General features: G+C 42.8%; 3 protein-coding genes across 3 annotated transcripts; 1 reads left to right on the plus strand and 2 right to left on the minus strand.

The window, feature by feature from the left end:
* Positions 1-1696: 1696 nt before the first annotated feature.
* bin2a (bridging integrator 2a) lies at positions 1697-4745 on the minus strand. The gene is made up of 12 exons (XM_070969333.1): positions 4662-4745; positions 4490-4570; positions 4191-4245; positions 4015-4109; positions 3741-3836; positions 3482-3589; positions 3306-3391; positions 3149-3224; positions 2963-3045; positions 2092-2689; positions 1895-1970; positions 1697-1769 (listed from the first exon to the last, which is right to left on the minus strand). Exons 1-11 carry the CDS (start codon positions 4743-4745, stop codon positions 1917-1919), a joined length of 1416 nt encoding a protein of 471 aa, XP_070825434.1. The 3' UTR covers positions 1697-1769; positions 1895-1916.
* Positions 4746-6196: 1451 nt separating this feature from the next.
* LOC139335447 (uncharacterized) lies at positions 6197-8992 on the plus strand. Its single transcript, XM_070969052.1, has 5 exons — positions 6197-6436; positions 7661-7766; positions 7982-8088; positions 8310-8482; positions 8569-8992. Exons 1-5 carry the CDS (start codon positions 6280-6282, stop codon positions 8845-8847), a joined length of 822 nt encoding a protein of 273 aa, XP_070825153.1. The 5' UTR covers positions 6197-6279; the 3' UTR covers positions 8848-8992.
* Positions 8993-9678: 686 nt separating this feature from the next.
* racgap1 (Rac GTPase activating protein 1) lies at positions 9679-18198 on the minus strand. The gene is made up of 17 exons (XM_070967983.1): positions 18054-18198; positions 17601-17704; positions 17287-17489; positions 17037-17179; positions 15900-15969; positions 15766-15819; positions 15580-15657; positions 15303-15420; positions 14934-15076; positions 14403-14567; positions 14194-14289; positions 13534-13732; positions 13025-13130; positions 12497-12629; positions 11251-11377; positions 11047-11146; positions 9679-10743 (listed from the first exon to the last, which is right to left on the minus strand). Exons 2-17 carry the CDS (start codon positions 17680-17682, stop codon positions 10668-10670), a joined length of 1893 nt encoding a protein of 630 aa, XP_070824084.1. The 5' UTR covers positions 17683-17704; positions 18054-18198; the 3' UTR covers positions 9679-10667.
* Between the last annotated feature and the right edge of the window lie 346 nt (positions 18199-18544).

Consider the following 18544-nt stretch of genomic DNA (forward strand, 5'->3'; position numbering starts at 1 on the left):
TACTTCACTGTCACCTATGAAACTGCAGTGCTACCGTTGTTGAAATTCAAGAAGTGAGAGACATTGAGGTCAGTCACAACAAGAAATTTCCAGAAGCTCACATCTAATGCCTTCCTCTTCTAATGAATGACGCATAAGCAGAAACATACATTTTCTATCATTGAACTCATCCATTAAGACTGATGTCTCATAGTCAGACTGATGTTTTAGCTCTGGAAGTCATCTATGCTCCGTTTACTGAATAAATGGATCCAAAGAAACTTTCTAAATGTTTTAAATTCTATCACTCTTAAAGGAAAAAGGCTCATCTCTTAGCTTTTCCACTAATGCAAATAATGCTGGGTTTCTAATGAACTTAGCTGTGAAGTCCTGGGCTGAGCTCATTTTTGGCCTTGTCATTTTAAACCTCTGCTGGCAGAGAAGCAACCAAAGCTACTGACACAATATTTCAAATTAAATGCATTTTTAAATACTAAACAGTCTCTACTGGACGCCGGTGGGGATGAAGAGGGCAGGACTGAGCCATTCAAGCCTCTGCTGCCGATGTTAAGTGGAACAAAGTGATATTGTCCTTACATGTTCTCAATTGTCTGAGCCGAGCCACCCATTGGCAGAGAGTCATGGAAGTGAGAGATTAATTGGGAAGAAGGCACGGTGGCTAAAGGCTGGCTCTCACTGCAGCTCAGAGGGTCATACTGAAATCCATTTGTAACTCAGATCAGGGAAACGAAGATAAGTCTGATATATACTGTAAATAATTTAAAATCAACCCTACAGTGCACCATGTCTGACAGGGGTAGGATTATGGGATGGGAGAAAATAGTTTCCTTTCAGATCAAATACTCACTTTGCAATTTTTATATGGCTATATATGTGTATGTGTATATCTGTGCAGTATATATATGTATATCATCATCGTTTTGTACAGTTTGTGCTTTTTTCATTTATTTATTTGCCTTTTTTGGTGAATATCCATCTGTAAAATGCAGTTAAATCCATTTTAAATTATGTATTGTATACATCCATCCATCCATTAGCTATACCCTCCAGAGTGTGCATATTTATCAAATAATTCAAATCAAACAAATTAGTATAAATGTGATACAAAAAACAATTATACCACATAATTAACAGGTTCCAGTTTTGTGAGTGAAAAAGATGAGATGCACTTACGTTTAATTCAAAATTAAATGAAAAATAAAGTTAAAAAAATGTGTCCCTGCCAACAAAACTGGTTAAAAAAAATACCAGAAAAGAAATAAAAGGAAAGCAAATCATTAAAATTTCTCTTAAGTTTCAGTCGTTTGGTTGATGGAGTTCCTTCAGAAACCACAGCACAGTACATCTGCATATGGTGAACATTTAGACAGTAAAAACAAAAAAAAAGCTTTCTAACGATGTAAACCTACACGTGTATGTTTGCTAACATTAGACACAAAGATAACCACTCTGATTCTAACCTGTTTGATGTGAATAGAACTGAATCTGTAGGATGTTTGGTCCATAAATGACAAAATCCCCCTGCAGTACACATGAATCTATACTTTTCACAGGATAATTAAATTGCTGTTTTAAAAATATGTCTAAGCTTTACACAGACTGTTTACTATATGTTCAATTGATTTCAATGAAAGATAAATAAGAAAACTAACACCAACAGGTCGATGCACAGTGCATCATTCATGACACCACAGTTGGACACTTCAGCGCGGCTGTCTCCACATTTCTTCTCTTGTGCAGCTGTTGACTTCACTCCCCTGTGTGTGTTTCTGTTTAAATCAACACATGGCAGACATGGATTTATGAAACGCTCGGCCAGACGCAGAAACTAGATAGGAGGGAACAGGAAGCATGATGATATGTGACGAATTATGTGCATGAAAAATGTACAAACCTTGTGTTAAAGTTGGAATACTTTAAACGGTTGTGGTTTTTGTGTCCAGAGGCGCCTGTTTTTCTGCAGGAGCGTCCTAGATGGGACACAAAGGACAGAGGAAAGAAAAGTAAAACAGGAGAGTCATGTCAGAAAACAATAGTAAATACACAGAGGAAGTCTGCATTCCTCAGCTGTGTGCTAATCAAATGGCAAACCTTGTGAGCAATGCTCGGGTCCTTCAACCCAGAAACTTCACCGTTCTCCAGCCCATTTGATTTAGAAGTGTTGAGGTCGACCTCGTCCTCTGCTTCTTCAATGTGCAGCGGCCCGTTGTCTGCTTCAGTGAGCTTGAGCTCCAAGCTCTCCGAATCACAGGAGTTATTCAGTTCAGAGCTGCTCTCACTTGGAGCTTTCTCATCATCTCCCTTATGATCAGACTCTGCAGGAGGCTGAGGCTCAGACTCCTCTTGCTTCACGCCCTTCTCCTCTTCCACCTGATTGCTGTCTTTGCCCGACTCGTTCACAGCCGTCCCTGCTGCAGTGTCTTCATCTGCTGCTAAGCTGTGGATCTCACTGTGGCTCGATTCCACATCCAGGTCCCTGGACTGAGAGCTGAGGCTCCCCTGGGTAGGCGATTGCGAAGAGGCTCCAAGAATGCTGCTGTCTCTGGACAGAGTGCTGTGGCGAGGTTTGTCTGGTGACCTGAAACTAAACCTCTGGCCAGATTTGGGATTATAGTTCCTGTGAAACTCAGAAAAGCTGGCTTTCCAGGCCCTGGGAGACAGCAGAGTTCGTCTCATCAGGGAGCCATACCTGAAATGAGGAAATAGAACAAATAATATACTAAATATTGTAGCCTTGGACCCACAGTGGAACTATTTGGCCACAAAACATGTGGAATATTGGCATTAAATGCTTTTTGGAGCTGTAAAAAACCACCCTGTTACCATCAATACTTTAGAATTAGGCTGAGATGGTGCTTATAATTCACAGTGTTTTGTGATCTGTGTGAGCTTCTGCTGTAGATCATATCATTTTGTTGCAAACTGCTCCTTTGAAGTCATTAAAACAAAAAGAAAAACTTACCGTTGCATTCCTTTCACAGCAAACACACTGTCGGGATGCTGAGCCTGCAGCTCCTTTAACACACTCTGTAGGTCAGCGTTGAGCTGAAAGAAGAGAAGGCCAATGGAAAGACAGCAAAGTTTATAACAAATCAATTCTGTGCGCCAGCAGACTTCAGATGCTCAGCCAACACAGAGCGAAACATACCGTGCTCATTTCTTTATAGAAGATTTCTCGTAAATTTGCTACAGAGGAGAAGACTGTAATGTAGCATCCGATGCGGCTAAAACAGAAAAATATCAGCTTAGTTAAAAGAATGTGCACGGCCTCACGTGTCAGATGATGATAGAAAAGAGTCTGTCACCTTTTATAGAGCTCAGGCAGCTCTTCTTTTAACTCACGGTTGATGCCTTCATAGATGCTTTTGGCTGCACTCATCTCCTCTTGTGCCTGCAGAGTGAAACGTTGAATTCATTTTAAAATGCATTCTGGAATACACAATTTAAAAAAAAAGAGCACATATGTGTCATCATTAATCACTTTGCTTATCTTGACATCATCTCTCTTCTTAGCAGTCTGCAGTGCCTCCAGGTGGTGACGGGAAGAGTCGTAGTCGACCAGTTTTCTTCCCCTTTTGGCTATTTTCTCCTGCAGATCGAAAAAGACAGCAGATCCAGACTCATTATGTGTGTGTATATGTGAACCACTTGTGTGTCTTTGTTGGTTTTTGTGCGTTTGCTCTCAGGCCTTTTAACTGTCTGTGTATTCACTCCTGCTTATGTGTGTCCTCTTGTCTTACCCTGGTATCTGGGAACTGGCTCACATAGGACTCCATTGTGTGTACGGCCTGGTCTAACAGCTTCACCTCGTAGTCATTCCACAGGAGGTCCTCCCCCTTATTAAAGAGCACAGCATAAATATTGCATTAATTATGTATAACAAGAGGGAGGAAGAAGGGGTTTGGGTCCCTTGGCAATATGTGAATCCTGCTGCTTTTACTTGTACAACAAAAATGTGCAGTGGTAGAGCTGTAGCTGCTCTTGGTTTATATTATCGCTGATGCTCATACTGACCTCTACAATGGCTCCTAAATCTTCCTCTGCAGCCCAGTCAGATTCATAAGAATCAAACAGAGACTGGGAAAGGCGCCTCGAAGCCTCACGCATGTCTGTGAAAAGCAGAATCGACTATGTGAGACCTGCAGAGGACACAAATCTATAGTTCTGCTACAAGCCAAAAGCGTTCTCACCTCTCACTGCATTAATGTAGTTCCTCAGGTCTTTGTATATGCGGTTCCCATCAGTCTACAAATAGACAAGAGGTTTGCATGGGTGTCAGTTTTGAGATTTATTACCTTTCTGATGTTTGATTCACTGAGTATTGTCAATAAATCACCTGAGTGTTTACATGCGCAGTAAAACATGTTGAGACAGCTGTGGGAGTTTATCTGTTTTGAACTCGATTCAGTTGCTCCATTGTTTAAATCTTAGAGTCTAAAATTCGCACAAAAAGCTAACTTATTTTCTTATCAAGCAGGGCAGTGATTACCTGCTGGTCATTAAACTGTTGCAGAGAGCGTTCAAATTGGTCATCTCTGGTCTCCACCGTCTTTCCCAGCCTTTGCAGCACCTGCAGAAAAAGCGCATATATCTCAAAGCAACAGCAGCTAAATATGATGAAGTTCTTTCTTTTGTTGTTTGGGAAACTTGCAGGCTCTTACTTTTTCTTTGCCTCTGCTCAGCTGTCTTTGGAGTTTTTTAGCAAAGTCACCAGAGCTGCCTTTTGGACTCGTGCTCTCGGCCATATTTTGTCTTGACTGTGTTTATTCCTGACAACAAACAGAGAAGAAAGAATACATTACAACAATGCCTAAAGACCTCAGAGTATTTGGCTTTAGCATTGCACACTGAAACAGGTGCTTTACAACAATGCACATGCATTGTATTTACCATGGAGGTATTAGTAATGTATCTAATGCTACACTAAATTTGATTATTACTTTTGTATTATATGCTATATCATGGTGTTTTTTTTTCCATTTCTATTAAAGCTATTTTGTAGTATTTTATTATTCTTGTGTTGTGTATGTGTACATTACTTATACTACACATGTATTATATATATATAGTATATGTAACACTATATGCTTTAATATATTATATGTATAGATACACAGTATATTTTATAACTACTGGAATTCTAGATTTCTAGATGCACAAATATATGAACAATTATTTTATATAGTCCCAGGTATTAGGTAATATTTCATTCAAATAGTTCTTAATCTGTTTCCTCAACTCTTGTCCTGTCTCTGTGCTGCTGTGACACGTGACTCATGGACTTTTCATAATAGTATTTCAACAGTATGTATATGTAATGATATTAGATGAGGGAGCAAAAATGGGGAAAGTGAAGCGTATCTGAATAACCTTTATATATTCACCTCAGTGAGCAAAGTAGTGAGAGAGGTCTTCATTTTTCTGGGCCTTTGGAGGCCTCTCAGCGGTCATTGAAAGAAGTATTCAGATCTTACACTCATGAAAAAGTAATACCACTCAATAGAAGTACTCCATTACAAGTAAAAGTCCTGCATTCAAAGCTTTAAAAGTTGGTTATATTATCAGAAAAGTGCGCTTAAAGTATTGAAAGTACTCATTATGCAGCACAGAGGCTCCTTTCAGTCGTATTATATGTTTTATCATTCTTTATTTTTAATCATTTATGCATAAATGTGTCAAAAGCATTTTATTGCTGTGGCTCGTGGAGGTGGAGGTGAAGCTACATTTGGCTGCCTCCATCCTGTTGGGTAGTTTAATCTAGAAGAGTATTTCCATTTTATGGTACTTCTACTCCATTGTACAAATGGAAGTGAAATATTATACTTTTGAGTACATCATAATGATAATCCAATAATATTTTATTTAATACTAGAACACTGACGCTCACTTTTTTGCACCTGAGTACTTTTATTTTTGAGCACATTTTGCTGATAATACATATTTCATTTGAGTAACTCTTTCAGTGTAGGACCAGTGAGTAGATATATGAAGATTACTCATACATGCTGCGACCCTAGAAGTTGTAATTTTTTATTATTTATTTATTTTGCTTTTTATTTATTTAATATGCTCGAGCTGCTCAGTGGCCTGTGGAAGCTTCCTGTAGGCAGATAACAGCCGAAGAAGAAGAAGAAGAAGAAGAAGAAGCCTGCGCCTCAGTTTGTTATTAACTACAACACCCAGAGTTCCGTGCGGTGAAGCCACTCCCCGCAGTACAATGGCCGTGGTGAACTTTAACCGTAGTATTTGCATTTATTCGGGTGTCGGAGGAGTGGCCCCATGACAGACTACCAGGTCCCTGCGCTGCTCGCCTCCCTGCAGGACATCGTCATGGGGAGCACTCTGGTCAAATGTGCCGCCACCGACCTCGGCATCCAGTGGGCCGGCTGGGCTTTGGCTGCCGCCTTCAAAACCGAGAAGTTTTATGATTTGGCAGGTAACGTGAAAAACTAGCTGACATTTCCCTTCATGACTGTTTATCTAGCGGCCATATGCTGACTGGTTTTGCAGCCTGACTTGTGATTCTTGACAGTAAATTGATGTAAAGTCGACAGAAAAGCGAATCACATTGAAGCGAGAAAAACAGCCTGTAGGAAGGCGAAGTCTGTCGTTTAAAGGCTGAATCAGCCGTGCAGCTGTTGTTTAATCAGACAGATGTTTCCCTGCACTCACATGTTGAACTGTCGACGTTATAAAAGCAGTGTTATCTAAAAACAGCTTTGTTGTGAAACTAGCAGAGAGCTCCTCCTTCAGCTTAAGAAGCAGCACACAGATCCAATCAGCTTAACTTCACATGTCCCGTGTCGGCAGGGGCGCGCGCAGGAATCGCAGAAAGGGGTCTTTTTGTGGGCCTCGATCCAGAATGATCACAGCCTGTCTGCATACAGTGACTGCTGCCACCTGTCCTCACTCTGCATGAATAAAAACCAGCTCAAGCTGATTTGCAACAACAGTACAAGTTAGAAATGAATCAAATGTATTTTCAGACTCTATCCTTCATTTATTCCTCTCCTCTAGAGCTGAACCAATTCATTAATCAATCAAATTAATAAATTGAATTCCCAATTTCCAGCGTCTTCCTTGTGCAGACGTTCTGCGTTTTTTCATCTTATGAGACTGGATGTCTTTGCACAGATGGGAGGCGTCACTCTGGGCTCGCAATCAACTCTCTTCACCATTCATTCAGCAGATTTGCAGATTAACCGATAATTAAAATAACCATTAGGATAACATTTAGCTGCAGCCCTCGTGTCCTCACTTTGTGTGAAGGTGTTTGACCTTCTTTTGAGGGTCTGAGCATAGAAAGTGAAGTATTCGACCAATGACGAAGTCAGAGCTTGAATTCAACCTGTCAGCTGCCTGTACGGTTAAGTACAATCATCAAATCATTTGTCGTGTGTAGAACAGTGCAGCTTACCTGTCGACACCTGTGCCTGACTTCTTTATAATTTTCCACGTGAGTCTTTTTTCCTCGTCTTCCTCTGGTTCTCCCCTGTGCGCTGAGCTCCTGGATATTTTACCCTTGAACTTTGGAACCAATCGTCTGCAGTATCCGGGGTAAAAGATTTATTGAACACGCCTTACTCTGGAAGGAGTGGAGCGTTCGCCATGCCCATGTCCCAACCACCTACAGCTTGTCTCTTCTTTTTTTTCTGACCAGGATCTGGCACATTTATACTGCTTGCCCACCTGAGTCGGATCTGGGGCGGAGCCAGTCACGTCCGTCAGAAGGTGCAGACTGGGTTGGTGACAGCATGGGGACTCAGGTAAGCTTTGACGCCCATTGTTATACACCCAGTGCACAGTTGACTAGAACAGAGGAATGAAGATTATCTCCTCTTGGATTAAGAGTTTTGTGGAAGTTATGGCGGGTCCTTGGCGAGGTCACAGGAGGAACTGATGAATGTGCAGCCCTAACATCAGGTTAATGAATAATGCCTTGGTTAATGTGAAGGGTACGTTAACCATGTTCTCCCGGCAGGCTGGGGACATTCCTCTTCATGCGGATCTTGAAGGACGGTCATGATCGCAGGTTCAACAATGTCAGAGACAGCCCAGGCACTTTCTTTGTATATTGGACTATTCAAGGTACTTGGAAGATGCAAATGTCCTCCTCTCATTGCCAAAGTCCTTGACAAACTCTGAACTGAAGGGAGGGCTGCCTCGCATAAATCATTGTCTGCTTTCTCGCTTTTTATGTATGCATTTATTCTGCATGTTGGAGCTGTTAGTTACAGTCACTTAGATGCATTTAGTTCATGGAAGTATTAAGATGAGCCTGGCTGAAGATGATTCATTTTTTCTCTCAGCCGTGTGGGTATTCACGACCCTCCTGCCCACCCTCATGCTCAACTCCGAGAAGCGAGATGTTCCTCTGGGAACGAGGGACTACGTCGGCTGGACCTTGTGGGGCCTTGGCTTCGCCTCTGAGGCTGTCGCTGACCAGCAGAAATGGCTCTTCAAGCGTGACCCAGATAACGCTGTGAGTTAACAGACCTCATGTTGTGCAACCCTGAACTGCATTAATGCCTCACTCGCTGACTGTAATAACTGTATGGTCCAATCCAGGGGAAGTTCATCCAGAGCGGACTCTGGGCCTACAGCAGACACCCAAACTATTTTGGGGAGATCCTGCAGTGGTCGGGTCTCTGGCTGTCTGCCTCATCAGTGATGCAGGGTCACCAGTATCTGAGCGTGGCGTCGCCTATCTTCGTCTGGTTCCTGCTACGTTACGTCAGCGGCATCCCCATCCTGGAGAAGCAGGCCATGAAGAAGTGGGGCTCCGACCCCGCCTTCCAGGACTACATCAGGAACACTCCTCTACTCTGGCCGTGGCCTAAATTTTGACATATTTATCGTGATTTTCTAAACTGTTATACTCATAACTGCCTCCAGACAAAGAACATATACACATCTCAGGTCATTACACAGACTGTAGTCTTTTTCTGTCACTTTGTACCAGTTCTGTAAAATAAATTCCTGGTCTTCACACAGCAGCCTCTTGTGTTTGATCTCTTTGTGGTGTGACATGATCTCGAGCTAAATAAGTGCACTGTTGTCAAAACTATAAAGCTACCATTAATGTTCACCTTTTAGTCTCTGAACCTGCATGTCTACAACAAAGATTCACTATTTCTGCCACTTTTCATGTATGCAACTGGAATTTTCATCCCACCTTAAAAAACTGAACTGTGCTCAACAGCTAATGGCTAACTTTTTCTTCCCTGTGGTCAGGTAGCATCACACAAACCAGTTTTTTTTTTTAGCCTAGTATGATCCTGCTGTCCAACAGCCCTTTTCACATCTTCACTCATGTCAAATCTCAACAGCGGGGTGCACTGGGGACCAACATGTGACCTCAGCTACATTCAAGGTGTGAACTAACCTGCAGAGGCTAAAGTTCAAAGAGTCCATATCAGTCAGAAATGAAGCCACTTGGATCAGAGGCAACACAGCTGCCTTTGCCTTGACATTTCTGGAGATAAAACTTTTTTCTGAGGTTCTATATAGTAAATGGTTGCAGTGCAGAGGTCACAGTAGAGCCTACCACAACAGGACATTAAGTATGTGCTAACCTGAACCACAGAAATCTCCCTTTACGCCCTCCGACTCAGTATCCAGATTCATTCGTAGGAAACAATAAAAAACAAGTAACAAAAAGCACACACGACATTTTTGGAAAGGTCAGAAATGTATTTTATAAGTTAAATGAATTTTAGAGCATGTATTTGTATACAAAAAGTGTGCTAAAAGTTAACCTATAATGCCACGGGAACTGAACTGGCCAATCACACGAAGTAATTGCTTTTTGCACTGGCTTGCTCACAAGTAACCTCCCACAGTTCAAACATGACACAGCAATAAACACTGGAGCAAAATGATCAAAGATTACAGCCTGTCACATACACCAGTGAACAACGCTCCTGGCGGTGCAGGATATACTGGAAAACACAACGGCAGTGAAGATTTTAAAAACTTTTGCCCCCCCCTTTTCAAGAGAATAATGCCAAATCACCAAAAACATCACACCCAGTCAAGTTTGTGGATGATGACTGAGAGGATGAGACGGGTCTGCCTTGAGGTCTTAGAACCACCGTCTGTGGTCACAGCAGGGAAAAGGCGGGACATGTAAACACCGACCGAGGGACAAAGATCAAACTTAATAAAAATGAAATACCAACATCAAAACTAAAAGCGTTTACAGTCACACATTCAATCACAACCTAGAATGAAATGCCTAAGAATCGGTTCTTCAGCTTCTGAGTGACACATGAGCTGAAAAACGGTCAAACGAAATGATTCAGATTAGAAGCAGGTCACAATTAAAGCTGCACATCACGAAGCAGTACATTTTCACGTGTTACGAGGTGAAATGAGGAAGCCTTGTTAGACATTTAGTAAAAGCATCAGTCTGAAAGACACAAGTGTGCATAGATGGGGAAAAAGCTATTTGGTTAAAAAAAAATAATTCTTTTACAAACACATAAAATCATGAAAATACAACTGTTACTACTGTGAAACATTAAAACGATTAGAAGTAGGAAGACATGGATGGAGGCGTTGGCAGCCATCCTCAAAGCAGTACCATGTTATGTGTTTGCATAAATGCACAAATGTATTGGCTGTTACTGCAACATCGGTAAAAGGTTAAGTGTAGCCGCTCTGCATTATTTGAGGAGTGGAGATGCAAAGAATTTTCCTTGGCGAGAAAATCCGACAGCCGATTTGCTCTTGCTCCCAAATCTGCAACAAAGAGCGCACATAATGACATTTAATGGAATTAGGAGTCAAAGTCAATAAAGCAGAGTCCATGAAGGATAATGAGATATTGTACAGAAGATTAACTTCTATGAAAGATGTTCAAAGGAGTCAGCTTTTCTCTAAATCAGAAAAAAAAGAGTGCTTTATAGCTCCTGAACATTTGAATCAGCAGTGCACAGCAGTCATTCAAGAGGCCATTAATCAGGAGCTCATTGATTGTAAAGAGTGTTGAAGCTGTGCAGGAGGGGACTGTGTGTGTGTGTGTGTGCGTGTGTGTGTGTTTACCTGGGTGTCAGGGTGGACTTCATGCGCTGAGACAAGGAGCTGGAGGAGGGGGTTTTATTGAGCTGGTGCTCTGGAGTGGTCAGAGGTCCCAGCATGCTCACTGCAACAGCACAAACATTACGATGAAACATCAACCAGCACGTGGCCGCGCTCCGACTCACACGGGCGCCGGCGAACAACACGCAAAGCTTAGCGAGCTCGTACTTCTCTCGGGCGTGGCGTAGCAGTTAGCGTTCTCAATGATCAGGTGATTCAAGTTCGGGTGCTCGCTCTCCGCCGTCACAAACTGGCTCCAGTAATCCACCGGCAGAGCCAACAGACGCTCCACGACCTGAGCAGAGAGGGATCGAGTGAAGTGCAACAGACGGGGGTTATTTCAGCGTCTTGCCTCATCCTTTTTCCAGCAGTGCTGAGGTGGTTATCTTGCTGCCTTGGGCAAGACAGGGGGGAATTACTTAAAAAAAAAAACCCTCTGTGGTTTTGTGATGATTTCTGAAGTGTATTATATCATGCAGAGCTTTTCTTGTGGCCTCAATGCAGAATGTGGCAGTCGGTCAGTCTCTTACACTAAGATGGATTTTACCATTAAGATGAAGTTTTAATACTGAGATCTCATCTGGACTTTGTCACGTGACAAACATTTTGAAAGCTAAAGTCGGAATCGTTAAGCTTTTCATGAAATCAACCCACATTTTCCATCATCAGTCCAGACATTTACATTCTGTAATTACCTCATTTCTAGTTTTCTTTGTTAGTGACTATTCATGCACTGGATGCAAACTGCTGCCATGCTCACCGGGAATTCACAGGACAGGATGCTGTATGTCCTGCAGCATTAGAGCATTTCATTCTATCTGATTAACATGTGCCTCTGTTTACATTAGATCATTCACTAATTCATTAAAAAGCATTCAGCTGGCACAACACAGGGTGGCTTTAATTGCGAAGCAGCCAGGAAACACAATCTATTTGTCACCAAGGTTAACGCTGACAGCAACCAAAAATGAGCCTGAGAGAAAGCCACATGGTAATTTTTAGCCCTTTTTTTGGCAGCGGCTCAGTTTGAAATACTGCACAGCGTAATGGAACAAGGGGAGGCAGCCGCAGTGAGCTGTCAGACGAAGAGCTGCAGGCGACAGGCTGCACCTTAAACTTCTCGGCAAGGTGACCGACTCCTTCGCCGTGCCCAGCGTGACATCAGATAGCGGTTGTTCGTGGCATGATGTAAAGGCCAGTTATTTACTGGCTTCATTATCAAAACAATGTTTGTTTGGTTTGTTGCTCTTCTGTTGTATTTCTGACAAAGCAGCTGCTCAACATGAGTTTGCTGTCCTAAGAATTGTGGGACTTGTAGTATCGAACCACACTTGCTGTTACCACCAGCAACCAAGTCATCCAGAACTCGAGAAAACATGCTACACCATTAACACGATGAATGGTTCAGGCCTACCTTGGGCTGCCGTTTGGTGTCCTGCAGGATTGTCATTGGGTCAGGGTTTGGAACTGCGTGACCCACAATAGTTGGACCAAACACTCGAGCCAAGTTACTGATGTCCATCCGAGTGTCCAAGCTGTCAGCAACTCTGAAAGATTCAATGAGATCCAATTATGTCTCTTTGATGTATGTGGAACACAATATATATCAAAATGTATTTTAGGATAAATAAACTGAATTTCTTGCCTGTCTAAAATCAGTCAATGGGAATCACTTGAGTTGTTTATCAAATTCTTAGCGCATTTCTGCCTAAAGCAATTTAACCCAATTAAAATTAGAGGCCGCAGCAAAATAATAATAAAGAAGGTCTAGAGAGACGAGAGACTTCTGTAAATACCAGCAACTCCCCAAACTGAATTTATAGCAGGAATATGCAAGGCATCAAAGCAGAGCGAAGGCTGTTTAATCAGCTGCACTGGGATACGCATGGCTCAAACAGGTATACTGGTAATATATTTAGAGAAGAAGAGAAGGACTGCTAACCTCTGAAGGTGAAGGACTACGAAAGCCAGCGTGTCTCTGTTGGCCTGTGGCAGGTCGCTGATGGTTTGGTACATCAAAGCGATGCTGTTGTCGTCGTCGGAAACCTCTGAGAGGGAGCAAAGAAAACTATTTTGTCAGCGGAGAACAAGAAATGGCAGGTTGTGTGGATTTATTAACAAAGTGAAAGAAAATGTATCCAGCTCCAGTGACAAATACTAAAAAGGCAAACAAACTGAAAGATCAATCTTCTTTGTTCCAGGCAACTTCCCGCCTGAGGTTTCCATTACGGCTCAGAACAAATTGGAAAACAACACAGAAAGCCACATTTAATGGGTCTGTTCCCTTTGTGTCTGCTGTCCATTAAGAAGTTAGACAAACTTTCAGTTATTTCCACGTCTGCTGTGAATTGTTTATATGTTGTGTCGTTACTTTTTTCTGTGGAGCTCTCCACATTAGAAGCAGCTACCAACAACACGGACATCTCTTTTAAACACCAGTCACACGCGTACCGGCTGCCTCCATGAAGGGACGGTTCAGGCGGAAGGTGAGAAGAGGCTCCTTCAGGTTCCTCAGGAAGTCCTTGAGGAGGCCAGTGATGGCGTGGATGTCGTCCACCTTGCTGAGCACGGGAACAGTTTTGCCGCGGAGAAACTTCTCCTTCAGCTCCTTCACCGTGCGATCAGCACCGGACAGGCGGTACAGTCCAGCCTGAGAGGGAAGAAACGAGTTCAGCGAGCTGCAAACTTCCTGTAAAACTACAACTTCATGTTTCTATACTTTCATCTGCACGCAAATTAAATAAGATATGTGTTAATTAATGAGCTGTAGTGGTCCTGGTAGGTGTAATTTTGGACAGAACCGGACTGGCTGGTTACCCCTGCTTCCAGTCTTTATGCTAAGCTAAGCTAACTGTCTCCTGGCTTTGAACTTAGCATGCAGAGAGCAAAACGTACAAGTGTATAAGATGCACAGTCGCACAGAAAGCAGCAGATTTCGAGCTTTCCACAGTCCAAATAAAAGTTTAATTTCCCAAGAACAGATTGCAATTTTTTAATTACAGCTGTCTGTCTCCTCTTAAGGGACAGACATTAAAGAAAACTACTGGGATGAGAAGCTTTGGCGTCTTTCACATTTCTGCATATCATCAGGACGGGAAAAACACCACTCACTTCATGCAGGCCCCTTTGCTCAATCTCACTGACACAGTGGACTACGAGAGGAGGAATCATGGGAGATGTGTCCGGGACGTAGTCTGCCAGCACACCCTGGAAACACATAAGAGATGAGGTAAACTGTTAGCGCTGCGATTGGTGGAGATAAACATGTGTGCAGCTGCAGATCAAGAGGGAAAGCAGTTATTAAAAATGTTCTCACACACCTCTCCGATTTTCACCGGCGTGCCAACCAGGTTGGGGATGCATGGCAGAGGGCAACGCTCGCGACACTCAGGGTGCGAGACGACCTTGCAGTCGCGGCACTTCAGTGAAATCTTGCCAAACTTGATCCTCTTTCCGCAGGGTACACACGATTCAGGCTTTATAACCTATAAAAGATAGTCGACTTTAGGATTTAGAAGGCGAGCAAAGATTGCGGGTCAACAGCTACGTTCATGTTCGGCTAAACCAAGATGTTACACTTTGTTTAGGCAAAGAAACTCAAATAAATACACTGCATGAATGAGGAGAAGCAGTTTGACATTCTTCAATGTAGGTGCCAATAAGTTTCTGTACAGACATGAAAATAAACGGCTGTGATTGAATTCTGAGCACAGATGGTAAATAAGTAAACTTCAGTGCCGAGTTTGATTAACTTCATGGTGTAATGGATAAAACAGTAAAGAAAAAATATCCAAGTTGAAGTGCTTTTCTGGTCAGATGATACAGTTCTACCATACAAACAGCTTTCTTACAGTTTTGGAGACAAACTCATGAAGACGGACACCCCCATGGCTCTGCGGCGTGCTGGGCTGCACGGTCATCTGCTCCTCTGGGTTGTTCGGCTGCTTGAAGACATCCTCAGACTTGACCGATTCAGATTCCCAGTCCATGGCAACTAAACGGGAGACAGAACATAAATACCAGTGTGTTACACACCACGACCATTCTCCAGTTATGAGAAAAGGAATCGAGTCACTGCTGCTGCATATTTAGACTCAAGACATCCATACAAATAATGAGAACACCTCTGTAAAAAAAACAGGCAGCGTCCTCGAAAGTGTTTTGATTTTTATTTTGGCTGGATCACAACTGCCCAGGGTTACTGCATCAGAAGATCTTACCAGTCTTTCTCCTGCTGCGAGTCCAGTAAGGAACAGTCTCAATGGTAGAAACTGCAGCAACAGGTCCTCCATTCACAGGTACGGTCACTGTGGTCTTTGTCACAAGGGTCTCATTTCCCTGTCACACATAAATACAAAGCAGTGTCATTTCAAGAGCTGGTTTTGGCTATTTTGCCATATTATACTTGTTTATAATTGGAATGATCATGTAATAACTCCATGTGTTTCAGTAATCAAAAAGTGATGAATGACATCCAGAGCGGAGCTAAGACCCGACCATCTCTGAAGTTCTGCCTGTTGATCGGGACCGTTTGGAGGAAAGTGGAGGACCGTCGACGTGATTTCTCGAGGAGCGCTGAAATCAAGACAGCGGACACGACATGCATACCTCCAGTGAACACGGAGCCATTCTTCCACAAAAACACACGTTCAAAGAGAAGAAGTGCACGTGGACTTAACATACCCTCTTTTCTCGTTTCTTCAGTCGCACTGTCCTCACAGTGGAGGAGTCCCAATCCTGATTTCAAAGGGAAAGGAGATTATTTTACGTTTAAGATTCATTTAACTCTACATGACGCTGGAAATTGAAGTACTTACAAGAGAGTCATCAGTTTTGTCGTAGCTGATATCTGACAAGATGGAGGCGGACTCATCAATTGTTGTCAGTCTGTAAGGAGCGACAGGAAATATGTGATTGAGCCACTCAGCCATATTCCCGCACACAGAGTCAGTTTACATTTAGCTCTACCCAATGCAGTTTTGTCATTTTAGCCTTTCTAAAAACCTAAATGGAAAGCATTTGAAAGTTCAGAGCAGATTGAAAGTGCGTCAGACCGGTGCAGTCATGTGATAAATAGACAGTGATGGGAGTGGATGGGGAAAATGACTTTCCTGTCTAAAGTTAGCTTGTGGATAGAAATCTGCATCGCATCAAGTGTCAGATGTTCTTGCATGCAAATGAAAATCCCACAGCAAAGAAAACCACCAGGAACACTGTAACCTGTTGTATGATGTGGTATCTGGTATGGCAGCGCTACTGCCCTGAACTGCAAACGCCTGCAGAGAGCGGTAAAGACTGCTGAGAGGATCACCAGGACTCCACTGCCCTCTCTGCAGAGCATTTACCACCACAGTGTCCACAAGAGAGCTGCCTCCATCCTAAAAGACCCCACCCACCCCCAGCACGGACTGTCCACACTTCTACCGTCAGGCCGGAGGTACAGAAGTGTGAAATGCAGGATGTCCAGATTAAAGAACTCTTTCTTTCCCGCAGCCATCAGACTCCTTAACAGTTAACTGGAGTCTAATCGTGGACTACCTCATTCATTCAGCTGCATTCACAACTGCACTGTACCTCTTCACTTTGTACTTCACTGTTTTTACAGTTTAGTTCTACCATTCTGGACTTTTTACTGCTTACTGTCTGCTGCTACCAGTTTGCACATTTACTGTTTAATGTTTACTTTTACCAATTTGCACATGCGACTGTTTACTGTTTACACCTACCAGTTTGCACATAAGACCACTTTGCACTACGTGTATAGTCATTGCAATTATGTACATAGTCATTTGCAATTTCTGTTTATAGTCGTTGCAATTCTAAAACACTTTGACTTTGATCAGGCTCCAACCTCAGCTAATGTAGCACTGATCAGGCAAGTTTGAAGAAGATTTTACATGGCCAAAGACCAGAACTATATACAGGCCATAAAAATCTGTGCATGACTTAATTACCTTTTGCTGGTGTTCATGCTGGCTGCTGGCTGGCAGTTTGTGCTCAGGAAGGCCAGAGCGGAGCGCTGCTCTGCACTCAGCTGGATGCTGTTGGAGGATCCCTCACTGGTCAGGAGATCCCGGATCAGCTGAATCTGACGGTCCTGTATTATGGATATGTCAGCAGAGCACAAATGAGAAACTCCTTAAAATAACAGCGCAGACAAAAATCAACACATATCAACAAGGTTCAGCTTTCGATCCAACACACCAACTTCTCGCAGTCAGCCTCAGCCTTTTGTCTGCGGCGGATCTCCACGTCTACTTGGTTGCGGGCATGTTTCAGTTTGACCTCCAAGGCTCCCCTCTCTGTCTCTGTTTTGGTGAGCGCCTCTTTGCAGGACCCCAGTTCTTGCTCAGTCCTCAGCCATTTGCGACGGCAGTCATCAAAGTTTTGTGCCATCTGGATGAAGTCTGGGAAACAGGATGCACGCACAGTAGTAATGTGGCAGACATCTGGATAGGAAACTATGGCAACTGTCCCAGAGATAGTAAAGATAAAACCAAGAACAATTAACTACTCACTGGGTTCAATGTTCTCATTGAGAAGGTCAACTTGCGTCCTGAGCTGATCATACAAGCTCTGGAGGTTCAGCACAGCCTCCATGATGTTCTTTTTCTTGAAGTCCCTTAAAAGACAAACATGTAGTCCCATTTAATTCATATGATTCTATATAGTTAGATTGGGCTGATGTATGGCGGGTTTTCAATTTAAGTTAGCAAAGTAAAAACATCTGGGAAACGTTAAGAGGAATTCCTTATATCATCGGACTTAACGGACTTATCTGCTTCTTTGTTTCAGCTCTGGGTGGTTAGTTACGTCGCAAGGGAAATTAATTAAACACAGCTACTTCACTACTTCAACCAACTGAAAAATAACGTGTCGGTTACGATAGGTTAGGTCTGACTTCAGCTGCTAACGTTAACTTCTGTTTTTATTCTCACGCTAGCGAGTTTTAGCTAGCAACAGTTACGTACCGTTTCGGTGGAGAAATGTTGGACACCACAATTCTTTCGCTGATGTTTATTCTGCTTTAATCCTTTTCTTTTTTTAGCGACCAGCTTGTTGTACCGTTGCCCACATCCTTCCGTAGCCACAGCTGCAATGAGCGCGTTGTATTTCAAATTTCGCCGCTAGCCAATCAGTGAATAGCCCTGTGTCGGTGTCACGACCATCGACAGAAAAGATTTCCGAGTAATTATTTTCAAAATAAAACTACTGTAACGGTCGCTGGTCACGTCATTCAGTAGTAGCGCACAGCCACAAATAGACAGAAACAAGTATAAAAACGATAAATGTCCGTTAAAAAATATAATGTCATTAGTCCTAGCCGTCAAAGGATTGAAGATATAGAGATTAACAAAGTAGGATCGAAGCAGAAGAAAAACGTTAAACTTCCGGCCGGTCTTTCAAAATAAATTTCGCATAAAGGAAGAAATTGTGTGTGTGTGTGTGTGTGTGTGTGTGT

This window comes from Chaetodon trifascialis, chromosome 8 (genome assembly GCF_039877785.1).
Source record: "Chaetodon trifascialis isolate fChaTrf1 chromosome 8, fChaTrf1.hap1, whole genome shotgun sequence".
NCBI classification, from domain to species: domain Eukaryota; kingdom Metazoa; phylum Chordata; class Actinopteri; order Chaetodontiformes; family Chaetodontidae; genus Chaetodon; species Chaetodon trifascialis.

Bases quoted from the DNA above. Each gene is read 5' to 3' on its own strand.
- bin2a (XM_070969333.1), bottom strand. From the start codon at position 4,745: ATGGCCGAGAGCACGAGTCCAAAAGGCAGCTCTGGTGACTTTGCTAAA. The intron at 3,392-3,481 runs GTGATTAATGAT...TTCACTCTGCAG, and splicing joins ATGATGTCAAGATAAGCAAA to GCACAAGAGGAGATGAGTGC. The intron at 3,046-3,148 runs GTATGTTTCGCT...CTCTTCTTTCAG, and splicing joins TCTATAAAGAAATGAGCACG to CTCAACGCTGACCTACAGAG.
- LOC139335447 (XM_070969052.1), top strand. From the start codon at position 6,280: ATGACAGACTACCAGGTCCCTGCGCTGCTCGCCTCCCTGCAGGACATC. The intron at 8,089-8,309 runs GTACTTGGAAGA...TTTTTCTCTCAG, and splicing joins TGTATATTGGACTATTCAAG to CCGTGTGGGTATTCACGACC. The intron at 8,483-8,568 runs GTGAGTTAACAG...GGTCCAATCCAG, and splicing joins AGCGTGACCCAGATAACGCT to GGGAAGTTCATCCAGAGCGG.
- racgap1 (XM_070967983.1), bottom strand. From the start codon at position 17,682: ATGGAGGCTGTGCTGAACCTCCAGAGCTTGTATGATCAGCTCAGGACG. The intron at 15,970-17,036 runs GTAATTAAGTCA...CGCTCCTTACAG, and splicing joins AGCATGAACACCAGCAAAAG to ACTGACAACAATTGATGAGT. The intron at 15,658-15,765 runs GTATGTTAAGTC...TCTTGATTTCAG, and splicing joins TGAAGAAACGAGAAAAGAGG to CGCTCCTCGAGAAATCACGT.